At 36.0% G+C, this 17,312-nt stretch overlaps 2 protein-coding genes across 2 annotated transcripts in view; one reads left to right on the top strand and one right to left on the bottom strand.

Moving 5' to 3' along the window:
- The first annotated feature begins 90 nt into the window (after nt 1-90).
- Nucleotides 91-11,748, top strand: LOC112048278 (pro-resilin-like). The gene is made up of 7 exons (XM_052886978.1): nt 91-210; nt 7,239-7,300; nt 7,807-7,896; nt 8,538-8,884; nt 9,298-9,389; nt 9,856-9,990; nt 11,082-11,748. The coding sequence occupies exons 1-7, from the start codon at nt 91-93 to the stop codon at nt 11,208-11,210; spliced, it is 975 nt and encodes a 324-aa protein (XP_052742938.1). The 3' UTR covers nt 11,211-11,748.
- Nucleotides 11,749-11,773: 25 nt separating this feature from the next.
- LOC112048274 (uncharacterized) overlaps nt 11,774-17,312 on the bottom strand; it is a 31,859-nt gene continuing 26,320 nt past the window's right edge. Inside the window, exon 15 of the mRNA XM_024085753.2 lies at nt 11,774-17,105. Coding sequence (XP_023941521.1) covers nt 17,033-17,105 — 73 coding nt within the window. The 3' untranslated portion in view covers nt 11,774-17,032. The remainder of the gene's footprint in view (nt 17,106-17,312) is intronic.

The following is a 17,312-nucleotide window of genomic DNA, read 5'->3' as shown; positions in this document are numbered from 1 at the left end:
TGTAGAATAATCTCTTCTTCTTCAAGTTAAACTTGCTCTCGCTTTTAACATTTATGATATACGGCCTAACAATACGTCGCCGCCGTCACAATGTTAGCTGAGTCGGAAGATAGCGACCTGACCCCAACAAGTCCTTGTAACACCCAAACCGATCGGAGGGTTGGCAACCCTGACTACCGCTATGATTATTTCTCCAGCCAAACAGTTTCGGTGTGAAATAGTGTATTGAAAGATGGCCGACTATTTTGACTCCTGTACGTTACAGAAAAAAAATACGAAAAATCATCATCCATAGGATATAAATAAAAAAGTGTCTGTTAGTAATTTCAAGATAACTCAAGTAATTATAGTTATTTACATGATACTAAAACACAATCAAGTTCTTTTTTTGAAATTTTTGTATGTCTGTCTGTCTGGAACGGCTGAACCGATTTAAACAGTGCTTTCACTAATAGATAGAGGAGGTTATTGAGCAACATATACGCTACTGTTTATCCCGATAGTTCCCGCGGAATTTATGAGAAACTGAATTTCACGTTAACAAAGTTGCGGGCGTTCGTTTGTTTTATAATAAGTCAAAATAACCAAAAATAATTTCCATTCACTGTTGATATTTTTTGAAACCTACAAAATAGCTAGGTATCTAGTATCTATCGTCACCTCGAAGCAACGTAAACATAATTATTTATGTATCAAAGTTATCCGTTTTAGGACTATTTGATTAAACAATATTTTGAATTGAATTGAATTGAATGAAATTCACAAAGACGTGATATCCATTCAATACCAAACAACTCGATGTGAACCTGTCCAACTTGGCCTCATCTTTTGACTGCCAAAACGAGAACTGTGGATTGACACGATTTATTTCTATGGCCTACGATCCTATGTAATCCATGAAAATATGCTTTGAATTTGGAACCACTATTTATGTCTCTCGTTCAATTATTAGTTCTTTTTTTTTAATTTTTAACAATGTCAATTTAAATATAAAATACAAAACACTATTAAAAATTTATATAAAGAAATCAACCCTCCCGCTGCGGGATATTTGAGTGCCCAAGCAACCGGTGGTCAGGGCTCCAGAGTGAGGAACCTCCTCACAATACGCGCCGTCTCAAGAATCACTGCTTTCTGTATCCGACTCTTGATCCAACAGTTAAGCGAAAGCTTCTTAAGGTGTCGAAGCTTTTCGCTATAAGATCATTGACTGAAACAACTATCGGAACAATAATAGTTGACTCAACATTCCACATGGCGGTATCTCGTGAGCAAGGTCCAAGTATTTTGATACTTTTTCCTTTTCGGCTTTAACCAGATTATCTTCATGTGGAACAGTAATATCAACAATTATTGCACGACGCACTGACCGATCAACTAGCACTATATCAGGTCTATTGGCTACAATATACCTGTCAGTGATAATCGTTCGGTCCCAGTAGAGCAATGCATTGCTATTTTGAAGAACTGACGCTGGATCGTACCTATAGTAAGGCATCTCAAAATCGATAAGGCCATACTGAACCACTATTTATTATATTATATTATTATTATTTATAGAGAAATAATACATTAAGGTACTTAAGCTAACTTATCCTAATAAGTATACAAATCATGCCCATGTGGGTGGCAAGAATACTGGCTGTATTTCCGCGTTGGACAGCCAGGCTGATCCTTGCGGAAAAAATGAGCCAGCCCTTCTGTCACCAGTCGAGGCAACTAGCCGCGGTGAAATGATTCGGTGAATTTTTTTGGCACTGCGACTCCATGGCCCAAGGGTCTCTACGGCCAAAGCTACAAATATGTAACTCTCAGTCAGAGAGGCATACTTGAGCCACTTATCGGTTTCAGCTTTTTGTGCTGAATCACTAGATTTTAAATATCTTTCTGCCAAAAATCTTTATGATAAACTACCCTCCTCCCAACTTGTATCAATAACGAGGTTATTAAAAGTGGTTACTAACCAGCTGTTTTTTTACTGTTGCTTAATTAATAGTTATACAACTTAACAGCCACAATGTCCAACAAATTGCGTGGTACATCTCGTTCCAACGCTCAGATTTTTTTTTCCTGGTAACTCAGTTAGCTACCAGAATCAAAAATTTACATAAATGAGCACCCTGTATAGGCTGACTTCTTGACTTTTATACGATTACGAAGCTGGCTATCACAGACTTATTGTTGTATAGAGCTTCATCATTATCTTCAACTTAAATAAAACTAATTACATACATTTTCAAACATATAATAATACTGCTACTGACCTTAATATCAAAAATAATGACATTGTTATTAATAATATAGAATCAACAAAATTTCTAGGTATTAATATTGACAAATTCTGTAACTGGAAAGCTCACATCCATGGGGTACACAACAATTTATAAGCTATAGATCAATAAAAAATTTGAACAACAGGTTCAAATACAAGCTATGTATACCTATGCAGAGGCACAAAGTTACCAGCAAAAATGTATACTGCATGGCGGTAACTTTATTCAATCACCTACCTGAATACATAAAAAAATTAGCTGTAAATAAATTTAGGAAGACATTATTTGATTTATTAATGAAAAAGTTGTACTATAGCGTCAATGATTACATGAATGAAAAACTTAAATAGGGACATTGACCATAAAAGTGACATTTATATTGACATTTATATTAACATTAATTAATTCGAACTTTGTTTTATTTTTATTGTTTGTAAATTTGTAATTTGTAAATTAATTTGTAAGATCTGTTAACTTTTGCACGCCAACTATGGCAGGATATGTGTTAAAATATAATATAAGACCTATGTAAATGTACCATATTCTGGCGAAATAAAATTGATTGATTGATTGATTGATTCATCGCCATATCACTCTATGGACGTCCACTACAGAATAAAGGACTTTTTAAGAAGATCCAATCACTACGATCCAGAGCCGTCTGCATCCAGCTTCTCTCTGCGACTCATTTAAAGTCGTCGGTCCACCTAGTGAAGGCTCTACCAACACTGCGCTTTCCGGTGCGTGGTGGTCATTCCGTCGCCTTGCAAACTCAATGTCCATCTCCCATTGCCACTTACGCTTCGCCACTCAACTCTACATAACTTAACGAGCATAATGTATAAGCATAACAAACTAATTGAAGCACTCATCAATTAAAGTAATGAAATGATCTAAAAAGCTCTCATCCGCCGATCGGCTGTCGGAGCGACCTTGCTCTGAATCGATCGCATCTAATCGCGAGTTCGTTATATCGCTGCTTGTCATAATAATGGTTACTACATGTTTAGTGATGCTACTACGTACTACTTGATATCGATATCTTATTTTCGGTACACAGGTAAAGGTAGATTTCTTACCTATGTACCGATATACTATTTAAGAGCTTTGTAAAATAGGTAGTAGGTAAACTCATAAAAATATTATTTTTATTTTGAAATTATAAAATTATTATTGTTTTTTAACTAATTACCACTGTGTGATACTCGCTTAATCAGTTATTTACTCATATTCAACTTACATACTTAAAGAAATTGCAAGTAAAGTCAAAGTCAAAAACTTATCATATCACCGTGCGGATCCATGCATAAATTATCAAACCATTATCAAAAGAAAATTTTCATCGACACTAAGAACACTAATAAAATTATGAAAAGTCATGTAGGTAATTTTTCATTATAGTGTTTCGATAAGAAAATCATACCTAGCACCTTGTTGATCTATACTGGTATAAAATATATACTGGTAGCATATATTTTTTTCACATATAGGACTCACTTTTTATACCATTTAAGTAAATTGTTAGTGATAGCCCAGTGGATTTGGGCTTCGCCTTCGATACGGGCGTAGGTTCGAATCCGGACCGAGGCATGCATCTCCAACTTTTCAGTTATGTAAATTTTAAGAACTTAAAAATCACTTGTCTCAAACGGTGAATTAAAAACATCGGGAGAAAATCGGCACACCTGAGAATTTGATCTACGTGTATGAAGTCTGATAGTGATAATCTACATTAGGCCAGCGTAGTGGAATAAAGTCTAACCTTTCTCATTCTAAGAGACTCGTGCTCAACAGTGAGCCGAATATGGAATGATGACGCCTACGTTCTTGACTCAGGCTCACAAAATTTTTAGAAACTTAGTTTTATCGATAGAAAGATTTATCGATATTTAAATAATTGTATACCGCACATCCCAATAACGATTTTCATCTTCAATAAATAATTGACCTTAAAGTAATTACATGTTATTGTTTGGGATGATTTAATAACACGTTTTCAAAATATCTCGATGTTTGATGATTCGATTACGATCAAACTATAAACAAATTATAATTAATACTTTTTTAATATAAGAAAAAATTTAACTTGTTATTAGAATGATGCCAGAATTATCACCTTACCTATCCTGCAGAACTTTTTAATAAATTTTTTTTTTTATATTAATACATGTATTAATATAAAGAATTAAGTACCTGCTACAATAATGCCTGGAGAAATGTAGAAAAATATGCGTGAGGAAACCTGCATACCAGAGAATTTTCTTAATTATCTGCGTGTGTGAAGTCTACCAATCCGCATTGGACCAGCGTGGTGTATTGGCCTAGCCTCTATCATTCTGAGAAGAGACTCGAGCTCAGCAGTGAGCCGAATATGGGTTGACAACGATAATTATGGACGTAGTGATTTATGGGAAATATTTGACTGACTGACAGTGACTTTTTAAGAAGTCGCAAAAATTCATGCCGACTTTACATTTTATACCTGCCCTGCAAATGAATTACGAGTACCGTATAATATTATACTTATAATTATTTTTGTAATTATTATTATAACTACCTTGTTGGTCTAGTGGTTAGCTTGCGGCTCTAGATCATGATGTGCTCAGTTCGAGTCTTATTCGAGCCTATGAAGTTTTTCTTTCGTCAAATTATGATTAGCCTGGACTTGGGAAATTAGTCGACCGGTAGACCCCTAGTGCATCGTCATATAAATCCCAAACCCGTCATCTCGCAATGAAGCAGCATGGTGGGTCTAACCACACAAATCTCTTCTTCTATAAATTTTTTTTTTATTTACAAGTTTAGCCCTTGACAATACAATGGTAAGTGATGATGCAGTCGAAGATGTTAGCGAGCTACCTTCACACCCGTTTCGTTTTCTACACGACATCGTACCGGAACGCTAAATGGTACGTCTTTGCCGGTAGGGTGGTAATTAGCCACGGTCGAAGCCTCCCACCAGCCAGACCTTTAAGAAAACTTCAATCGGCCCAGCCGGGGACCGAACCCAGGACCTCCGTCTTATAAATCCACCGCGCCACGGAGGTCGTCAAAAAGAGCCTTTAAAAATAGGCTGATGATGATATTACTAAAATAAACTCGACTTTTTTAAGTTAAAAGTTAAATATTACCTACACAGTAAGCGCTGATAAGGCTCGATTTGTACTGTAATTTAAATTTGAAGGCTTTAACTAGAGCACGCCTCACTTCACCGCCTTAGGTGATCGATACGCCACCGCAGGCAAGTATGCTCTACTACACGCACATTTGTTTTTATTCTGTCAACGACTAGCTTAATTTACAAGTTAATCAGGTCTAACGTTTTTTTTTATTCTTTACAAGTTAGCCCTTGACTACAATCTCACCTGATGGTAAGTGATGATGCAATCTAAGATGGAAGCGGGCTAACTTGTTAGGAGTCTTGTAAATCCACCGCGCATACCACTGCGCCACGGTGGCCGGTCTAAGCAGGTAATACAGAAATAGACAGAGAGAATATAGTAGAGACATAGATATTAGAGTTCGACAGAACTTAGTCTCACCTGAGGGGATCACAGAGACAAAATACAATGATCGTAATTCAAATTAGTAATAAACTTTCAAAATTTGATCCTGGAGATGCAGAATTATTCTGATATTTATTAATAATCTTCCAAGTAAGAGTGAATAAGTGTTAGAGTAAAAGGACCTCGACAGTTACCTGAGCTGGATAGGTACCTTTCGCTAACGTATCCGGGATTTAGTATAAAAACTGTTAATAGTATTCTTTTTTTTTTGTATAAAGACCTACATAAAACGCACAACAAAAATAATTTGTGTACTAAATATGAATCTGATTTTCGAGTAGGATTTAGAAACACTTCTCGCCTCAATCGGAAGAATATTCGGCAAATGGTAGAGCATACCGACGATCGGCTCACATTCGTTAGGCCCATCTCTCATCTCTAGTAATGGAATCTCACGTGCTCAGGATGCTGTGTCAGTATATATAGACCTCGTTTGGAGATTCACCATCACTCCACACTCATCCTCCAATCGATACAAACATACAACTGATTCGATTTGGTTATTGTGTAACACTGTGGTTTAGTTTGAACACAACTATACAAATCTATTGGAAATTTGGAGATAAAATCAAATTAAACAAAATGAAGGTAAATAGATAATTATTATAATTACATGGATTAATACTCAAGTTAATTGATAAATTAATTTACTAAGATCTCATATAATATGTAATTGATAAAGTCTACGAGAATCAATAACAGGACGGCTATTTTGTAACGATTTTTTGTAAAACTCACAAGTCCAAGTTTCGAATTCATCTCTATATCTCTCTCTGTTTAACACGATACTATAGAAAGAGTAAGATAGAGGTGTATTCGAAACTCGCACTTGCGAATTATACAAAACACCGTTCCAGAATAGCTCTCCAGAACTGAAAGATCACGAAAGCCTCGTTCTTAATTCGCTTTGGTACGAATGCATGGCATGGAGTGAAAAACATTCAGTCTTCTTGAACAAGATATGTAGGAACATCGCTCTGGCGATAGACATTCTCGGAGGACTATATTTGTTTTAATTAATGTGTCAGTATACTAATTAGTTCGTACTTATTCGCCGAAAAATATTCTCAGTCCCCTCCAATTACTCGTAAGTCTGAGTCAGGAGTGGGTGCGACAATAGTCTAAGGGTTCATTTACACGAGCAGCTACTGCTACCGACGACTGCAGTCGACTGCCGTTGGCTGCCGCCGAGACGTCGAAGACTGCAGTCGACTGCAGTCGTCGGTAGCAGTTATATCTCGGTGTAATGTCCGGACTATCTTTGATATGAGGCTTCAATGAAAATGTCAATTTAGAGAATAAAAATTAAAAAACTATTAAAAATATTGATTTAAAATAGTTATTAGATTAAAGAAATGTTACTACTCACAAACTTTGACAATTCTATGATATTTTTCAGTTTATTTTGGTGTGCTGCGTTCTCGTGGCTTCGACAATAGCAGAACCTCCAGTGGATAACAGGTTAATTAATAATTACCTACTATTATTTATAATCTCTGCGTGATCGAATTAGAAATGAGGAGATCCGCAGATGAACCAAAGTCACCGACATAGCTCAACGAGTCGCAAAGCTGAAGTGGCAGTGGGTGGAGCATATTCGGAAAGCCGATGGACGTTGGGGTCTCAAGGCTCTAGAACTAGAAAGCACAGTGTTGGTCGACCCCTCACCAGATGGACTGACGACATCAAGCGAGTCACAGGCATTCGCTCGATGCAGCGGCTCAGGATCGTAATGTTTGGAAGTCCCTACAAAAGTTCTGCAGTGTACCTACGTCCATCGGCTGATATGATGATGATTATTATTATTATTTATAAGGTAGGTATTTGGTACTCAACTGTTCTGTTCCGTTGATAGGTTACTTAAATTTTAAGTGGAAACCTCTTTTATTATTGGACTTTATTATCTGGTTTTTGAATTTACAGGTCAATACTTTTTTAGATTTAATGGTTTATAATTTCGTTTCCAGATACCTTCCACCACAATCTTTTAGTTCATCCCCATCGCAAGCATACGGCGCTCCGGCTTTTGGTCAGAGGCAAACTGGTGCTGGGTTCAGGTAATTATTAAAAGCTATTGAATTATTTACATCAAAATTTCCTTATTATTAGAAGCCACAACTTATCAATCAATCAATTATTATTATTGCATTTTCAAAAAATAAATAGGTACCTATCACGTGTCTTTTATCCTAAGAATTTCCTTAATTGTCTACGTGTGTGAAGTCTGCTAATCAGCATTGAGCCACGTGGTAGACTATAAGCCCATCCCCTCTCATTCGTGAGATGAGACTCGTGCTCAATAGTGAACCAAATATGGGTTGTTGTTGATGATGATGTCTTACTTTTACCTACTTTCATTACTTTTATCTACTTGTATAATTTGATAAATCTAGACTTATTTCACTAGAAACTGCAAAAGAAATTTCTTAAAATTAGATTTTCTTCGCTTCGCAATAAATATGTAGGTGTTTGCAAGCTATTCAAATTGTAAAGGGATGGACTGATATTTTTAAGATCTAGTGATAGGTATAGGTAGGTATCTTACGTATAACTCGTGCGCATTAACTTGATACCGGGCTTTCAAACACAACTAAACAAACAGAATACAAACATGATTCGGGCCAGGTGTCAATACGCACGAGCTGTATTTAATATCTCGATCAAATAGGTATTAATTTTTTAATGGTTTGTTTTACAGAACTCGCCCTTCGTCAACGTACGGCACCCCATCAAGATCTCAATCTCTCTCTAACCAATACATACCTCCCCGATCATCACCAACTTCCCAATACCAAGCACCGTCTTCCCAATACCAAGCACCCTCATCCAAATATCAATCGCCCTCATCTCTGTATCAAGCGCCGTCTTCCCAGTATCAAGCACGCTCTTCCTTCAACCAAGCATCGTCTTCCTTGTACCAAGCTCCAGCAAATCAGTACCAATCACCGTCATCTCAGTACGGCTTGCCAAGCCAAGCTCAACGTTCAGCTAGTGGATCTTACACTGCACCGTCGCAAGAATATGGATTACCTGGACTAGGAAGAGGTATAAAATTTATCTTAAATACCTACCTACTGTAATAATGGTTTTCGCCCGAGGAAATACCCAGACCAAACCTGAGCTAGTTTGAAAACTATATTAAATCTAAATTGATTCCAAATTCCGAACGAACCCAGGATTTTCAGGATACTAAAAACTAAACCATTGTCGACGCCATAGAGGTCGTCAGTCGTCAAATAAAGTGCTTCAAGATCTCAACGGTAAAAACGGTTGGACTCATCACAGAGGGGTGGTGGTTCGACCCCCGCCCCGTTGGTCTATTGTCATACCCCTACCCACTCCTAGCACAGTCTTTCCCGACTAGTTGGAGGGAAATGGGAATATTGATCATATAAAAGATATGGCAAATATTCTTTAAAAAATGTCGCCATTTTTAATTACTTACATAATCATTTCAGGAGGCAATCAAGCCGTATTCGGAGGTAATGACTTGAGTCAAAGCAGGCAGTATCTGCCACCAGGCAGGGGGTACGATGACGGCAGCAATGGGGTAAGTGACTGCCACTATTCTATTCTATCTAGGTATTTTTATACTCGTATATAGGGTTCTTTGTGAAACAGCTTGTGAAGTGAAGCGGTGTAAAAATAAATTGACATAAAACTTACACTGTATTTTCTAAGGCTTTTCGGGGTCAGTAAAAGGGCGTCACCAAATTAGACACGGGCAGCAGCACCTCTGTCCTCTACCCTCTAAATAAAGCCCAATGCTTGCTTACATTAACAATCACCGGTATAGTGCTAGTATCCTACTCGTACATATCCGATTGATAGATAGATCACGTGACTACAAAAATATCTTGCAATAAGCTTAATTAATGGCCCTCACTGTACGATATGTCGAAACGTAATGGAATCGCTCGAATAGCTTGTGCTAAGGTCCTTGCCTTCCTTTACAACTGCATTCAGTTCTTGATAATGTGTATGGAATTCATTTACATCTCTTGACTATAATGCAGGAACCCGCAAACTATAGCTTCGAGTACATGGTGCAGGACGATTACTCGGGCAATGACTTCGGACACCGCGAGTCGCGACAGGGAGACCGTGCCGAGGGAGTTTACTATGTGCTGTTACCTGATGGAAGGAAACAGGTCGGTATCTAAACTGAATTCTACACCTTAATGAGGAGTATCTGCGTGATGAAATCAGAAATGAGGAGATCCGCAGAAGAGCCAAAGTTACCTATAGCTCAACGAGTCGCGAGAATTAAGTATGTCGTGGCTATGGACGGGCATATACATTCTTTAAAGATCCGAAGGATGTTGGGATCCCAAGGTGCTGCAATAGCGACACCATTAGGAAAGTGGAATGTGGTTGACCACCAGTCGACCACTAGATAGACGACATCTAGCGGGTTACAGGAAGCCGATGGTTGCTGGCGGTTTGAGACCGTGGTGTTTGGAAGAAAAGTAGATGGTCCATGTCCAGCAGTGTACGTCTATCGGTTGTTAATGATTAAGATGATTATGATTGTTTAAATTCAAAATTCATTTACTCAATTTTACTTTTAATAGGTGAAGATTACGTCATAATTTAATTTAATCTAATGGTGGTAATAATAGTCGAAAACTTAAAATTAAAGTTACGAGGTTTCCAAACGCGCCTTGGTCCGAGATGAGCCCACAACAAACTCAGTCGAGGTTTATTTTTTTTGTTTACCACCATTTTACAAACTTATTTAAAACTAAGCACACAGTCTAACACCAAACTTTTTTATCATTTATATACTCATTAACACTATAAGACTTTCCTAAAAGCTTGCGTTTAATAAAAGAAAATAAGTATGTTAAAGAAAATAAGTACGCAAAGGAAGGCAAGGTAAGTTTATGACGATGCTAATTAACTGCCCTTAGACGGTTACTGCACTGGCGGTTAGGGGATCCCTCGGGCGGGTCATCAATAAATGTTAATTTGAGATTTGAGACGTGCACTTTGCACATACTAAAAATATCGAGGCGTCGTTATCAACCCATATTCGGCTCACTGCTGAGCTCGACTTTCCTCTCAGAATGAGGGGTTATGCCAATAGTCCACCACGCTGGCCCAATGCGGATTGGCAGACTTCAGATGACAAAGAGAATTAAGAAAATTCTCTGGTATGCAGGTTTCCTCACGATGATTTCCTTTCCCGTTTGTGACACGTGATATTTAGTGCCAAGGGTCAATGTGTTTGTGTTTGCAGACGGTACAATACGAAGCGGACGAAGAAGGATACAAACCGCGGATATCGTACGAGGACACCGGCCGAGGAGCGGGCTACGACAGAAACAGCCAAGCTTACAACAACCAGTATAACAACGGACCATATTAACTGGACCAATTTAAAAGCTACCTACAATCTACATATTAACTTAGATACCAATTAGAATCGATTTAGAAATGGATAATCGATTACGTTCGGCATCCTATGCTTACAATAGACGTATTAGGAGTAATAGATCACTTACGTACTTCGTTTTCAATGCTATGCGTTACAAAACCTTATCCGATAAATTATAAGAATCTTGGTACTTGGTACCTACCTATTAATAATTTAATTTATTTTCATCTCAAATCTCACCTATGCTTAATAATAGTAATTTGTAAATAATTTTCTACGACTATGCTATGATTTAATGGATTTTGAATAATTGTATTTCTATTATACAGCTCGTGCTGATTAACTTGACACCTGGCTCGAATGATGTTGGTACTGTGATTGTGCGGTTGTATTTGGTAGCCAGGTGTCAAGTTTAATGCGCACGAGTTATAGTACTCAGGTACTATAATGAAAGGCCAGTAACACCAAATTAGAAATATACTTGTGTGTTTTTTATATTATTTATTGTAAATATACATACTTCGACATGGATATATGAAAATAAAACAAAAAAATGGTTTTAAGACATTTTATTATCTACTTTTACCTATATATTTAATTAAATTATGGTTTGGACAAAATCGCGCCGCAAGCGCTACTATAAATAGTATGAGAAGAGCGGACTATGTAGCGTGCTCGCTCGTACAATAAGGCTGCCTGTCCACTAAAGCGGAGTGAGGCAGCGGAGCGGAGAAACTGACGGAGTGTCGTACGGTGTCTGTCCACCGGAGCGGAGTGAGAATGTAACGTGAAGCCGAGTTGCAGACGTGATTCCCTGCTCCGTTTCCCAGCTCCGCTTACCATTTTTATATGAATTTTTTCTCAGCTTCGTTTCTCGGCTCCGCTGCCTCCCTCCGCTTCGGTGGACTGGCCGCCTTAGGTTCATGGCAATAACTAGTGATGTGTAACACTTCTATCGATAATGTTATCGACAAAATTTTAATGATATAACACGAACAAGTCTTGTACCGCGTGACTAACCCGTTCACACCAGTTCATGATAAGATACGCTCAATTTTACATGCCTAATTAAAAAAAAACATAATTTGTCACTACCTGCAGCAATATATTTTTTACATATTATTATAGATATGTATAACATTTTTGAAGTTCCGTAGTTTTATAAAATCACACCTCTATTTATAGATCTACAAGCGAATTTTTCAATTAATTTTATGTAATTTTTGTAAATACCACTCTTATATTTGGAACAGAGTAACATAATTACGCTTTTTTTTAGTATAAGTAATTTTTTTTATATCGAAAAATTCGCCAACAGAGCAATTATAGGCAACCGATAATCCAACAGGAGAAACAAACAAAAGAGAATATGTTTATACTTTTTTATATGTTCTGACATAACAAACTATAATGAAATAATATCCCGAGATAAACCATTATATTGTACAAAATAAACTCTTGAAATATTTGACACATTTTAACCATTATTAAACGCCGCCATTTCAACGTGCTATGCGCCCATGGACTATGACGTCACAAATGTCAAAGGACACTTCCCTATTGGTCGCCTGAATTTGTGTAACGTGGAAAATTACATCACTTTTCGAAGTGACCAATAGCATAGTTTCACAATTACTAAACTTCTTGTGGATTTTACCAGGAGCGAAGCTACTGCCGTAACAGCTGTATCAATGATACGGGGCCCCCGGACTGCAGGGGCCCATTACGTGTGAAAGCAAAAATTAGTAAAATGTTATCCACAATCCAAATTAGTAAAATTTAATCTGCCTATAAAGTTTTCACTTTTGTGAATAAAGTCACATGACATTTCTTGTGTGAATAAAGTAAGAATGAAATCTTTACCCTTCGTATGGGCAACCCCACTAATTTTGATACTGGGCCCCCTTAAGGCACGCTACGCCACTGGTTTTTACACTAGTTTTAATAACTAAAAGAAGTTTAATCTGTGTAAGTTAACAAAATTTTATTATATTAAAAAAAAAAAAAAATTTTGTTAACTTACACAGATTAAAAACTAACAAAATATTGTTACGAGTAATAATAATACATACCAATAAGAAATACAAGGAAAAATATCTACCCTTTAGCTGTCTAAAGATTTTAGCTGTTTGTGAAACAATAATAACTTATTTCTTGAAAAAAAGTACACTTTCCAATACAGACACATAATAATAAATAATAATATATTTGACTAGACATTACGGTAAATTTATTATAGTCAATTTTTAATTACATATGTATAATAAAAATGTCATGTATGATGAGATACACTTTAAAGTATAAAAAAAAATGTTAAGTCTTGTAACATTAAAGGATTATCAACAAGTTAGTTGACACTTTTTTAAAAATGGTCTTCAATTGTTCATTATCGTTCAAGTAGATTAAAAAAAATACATCATATTTTTTTGAGACATGAATACATAAAAATTTAAAATACATTTTTGACAAACGCTGTCGGTCATGATATTTTAACTGTTTCATGAAGTCGCGTTAACTCTAAACCTTGTTTGGAGTGTTTAACAAAATTATATGTTATTAATTAGTTTGACGTTTATTCCTCTAATGACATCAAGTAACATCGTGACGTCACAAAATAGACGACAGCGTTTTTGACGTTTGAAAAAATTTAAAAATAAGTATTTTTTTAATTATTTTTCTATGAAATCCTTATCCTTATAACTTTTATCAATCAATATCGATATATTTAGGACACTTATTTCAAGCACTATACGAAATTAAAAAGAATTTCATCCGAAAAATCTTCAGATTTATTACTTTACTTCATCACATAGAAAGAAAAACCTTGTTCTTTTACCTAAGCGAATTCTACTAAATATAATAATATTAATACACAATTTACATAATTTATTTTCAACAACAAAAAACATTAACAAAACAGTAACAAATCAAAACACGACAAAAATAAATAAAATTTAATTTAAAATAGGGAACTTTGTTCGCGTAGTTTGAATTCATTTATATTTTATCCATTGTCTCTCTGACTATCCATTGACTATCGACCTAAATGAAATTAAGCCTGTATTTTGTTGCAAGCTACGCATATTTTTTATTTTTTCAATTATTAAAAAAGTGAAAAGACAAACCAAGGTAAAAAATATTTTCAACAGGTACCTACGAGTATATTGTCTGAGATACTCGTATTTCAATATTACCAGTGGACATCCGTGAATTTATTTATTTAGCATATTTTTTGTTTGGCTATTACTATTGTAATAATAATATGCTAAATAATGCTAAACAAAAAAATTCTATCTTTGAAGATTATTTCATCAAGATCGGTCCATCTGTTAAATCGTGAACAAACTATTATCACATTTATTAGAATAATTAAGTATTCAAATTAATATTAAAAATAAATATATAATACACATTCAGTATTATGAAAAAAAGCAAAAAATAATTTACCAAATAATAATTGCATTTGCAATTCTCCGCTATCAGATTGAAAAGTAGAGAGAAGCAAAATGTAACAATAATTGCCTATTCATAATGAACTTCTGGATTGCAACGCCTGCTTCTATTCATTAATCGATCCTAACGCTACATAGCTAATCGAATTATTATCGATGGAGCCTACGATAGTCAGTTTGTCAATCCATGCTCCTAACCAGTGGCGAGCACAAAGTTTTTAACTAGGGTACCATTAGAAATACAAATTGTACAAAATGGAAAATTCTTTCTCCAATAATAAGAAAATTTCTTTCCCTCAGGTTAGGCAGTGCATTTTTGTATCTATGAAGTTCCCGCCACTGCTCCTACATAAGTAGCTAATTATGGAGTTTGTAATGTGGTTGTTTTGGAAGGTTCCTTTGGCCAAGTATAAAACGTAATTTGTTGGTAATTTCTATGGGGTATCATGAGGAATAATATCTCCACTAATCTTAACTTGTTAAAATGATTTCTCATATGTGTAGAGGGAAAATTAAAAAAATACAATTCACACTTATATGTATGTATGGTGGAAGGCTTCGGCCTTAGCTAGTTACCACCCTACTGGCAAAGACGTGCCGCCTAGCGATTAACCGTTCCGGTACAATGTCGTATAGAAACCACACTCCTGTAGGTGTGGATTTTGATCCTATTCCTAACAAGTTAACCTGTGTCTATCTTAGATTGCATCATCACTTACTATCAGGTGATGTTGTGGCCAAGGGCTAACTTGTAAAGAAAAAAAAATATGGTGACAGTCTGGACCCATTAAATCGGCCAAAGCCAACACATTCCAAACTCAATAATTGGCTAGTATTTGAATGTTAAAAATTCACTCGTTCTATTGAATAAATGAATTTCAAACATACAAAATTTTCAAAAAAAATAAAGAAAAAAAAAACATTGTGCTGCTTGGGCTCGTCAACCTTTGGCATAAATATTAAGCCTCATCGCTACAACTAAACCTTAATATTTCATCATCGATAAAATATGTCAGCAGAAGATGCGAATTAAGAAGAACCTTCACCCATCTGTTTATTGGATAAATAGTGTATTAAAAATTATATTGCGCGAATGTTGTCTTAAAGTAAAATATAACATATTATTACATGAAGAGAAAAAGACACATTGTCAACCAACAACATATGAAATATTTTCGATTCGTCGCTATTGATAACAATTATAACGTCTTGACGAGAACTCGTGGCGCAAATTTTGGCTGGTGAGCGGCTTCGGTCGTGGCTAGTTACCACCCTACCGGCAAAGACGTACCGCCAAGCGATTTCGTGTTCCGGTACGATGCCGTGTAGAAGCCGAAAGGGGTGTGGATTTTCATCCTCCTCCTAACAAGTTAGCCCGCTTCCATCTAAGACTACATCATCACTTACCATCAGGTGAGATTGTAGTCAAGGGCTAACTTGTAAAGATTAAAAAAAAACCTTTAAGCTTACGGACCAAACTATCATTAGTAATAATGGTCAAAAATTCTTTGGCCAGGAGTTTTTTTGGTAACCTAGTTATAATATATTTTTTAACTTACTAATTCTGAATATATACAACTCAAAGGTGACTGACTTACATAGTGATCTATTAGCCCACAGCCAAAACCACTCGACGGATCGGGCTGAAATTTGGCATGCAGGTAGATGTTATGACGCAACCGCTAATAAAGTATTTGATCAATCCCCCCCCCTCCCCCCCCCCCTCCCCTCCTCCCCCCCCAAAGAGATAATAAATAGGGGTTGAAAAGTTTGTATGGAAAGTCCTTAATTTTAGAGTTACAGTTTAAAAAATTTGTTCATAAATCATAAAAAATAAGAAATATAACGTTATTCAAGAATTTTTAAAATTCAACCCCTAAAGTGATGAAATAGGGGTTGAAAGTTTACATTGACTTCCACGCGGACGAAGTCGCGGGTGTCCGCTAGTTTAACATAAAACCTTTCATCCTTATTCGTCTCAACACATTCCATAAACAAAAAGCGAAATCGGAAAGCTATCGCTCTTTCGTTGCGATGTGAATAAAAACGATATTTTCGCCACTATTGGATGAAATTTGTCTTTATTTCATTTCGAGATATATCGTGGTACCCTACATGACTCCAACAGTAGTTGATCCAAAGCCAATGAACAGATAGGTGAAGGTCGTTTCTAATGAGACTAATAGAACATCTCTAAAGCAAATCAAACATCGTATTCCAAGCACAACACTTTTAATATAAATCTAATTTAGTGGACCTGCACTAAGTACTGTAAGTACTACTTTACTGAGACATCACAGTTACCGAGATTAGTGTTCTAGTTCTAGTGTATATACTATACAATTGATTGAGTATTTCTCATCAGTCGTTGCAATAACAGTACATGTTGAGGGATGGAAGGGATGCGCTGATGCAGTGAGGTTCGTCGTTGTAACTGAAATTTAAAAATTATTTAATAAGTTAAATGATTTGTGATAAGGACTTTTATCGATTTCTTTCATAATAAAACTATGGTAGTTAAATCCTGAGATAAAACATTACTACTATCTGTAAAATAAACTCTTATACTATCTGATATATTAGCTTTTTTATTATTATTTCCCATTGGGAAAAGGCAAAGGTATTACACCGTACAGCCATG

The sequence above is a fragment of the Bicyclus anynana genome, chromosome 18, assembly GCF_947172395.1.
Source record: "Bicyclus anynana chromosome 18, ilBicAnyn1.1, whole genome shotgun sequence".
NCBI classification, from domain to species: Eukaryota; Metazoa; Arthropoda; class Insecta; order Lepidoptera; family Nymphalidae; genus Bicyclus; species Bicyclus anynana.
This window is presented reverse-complemented; position numbering and strand designations above follow the sequence as displayed.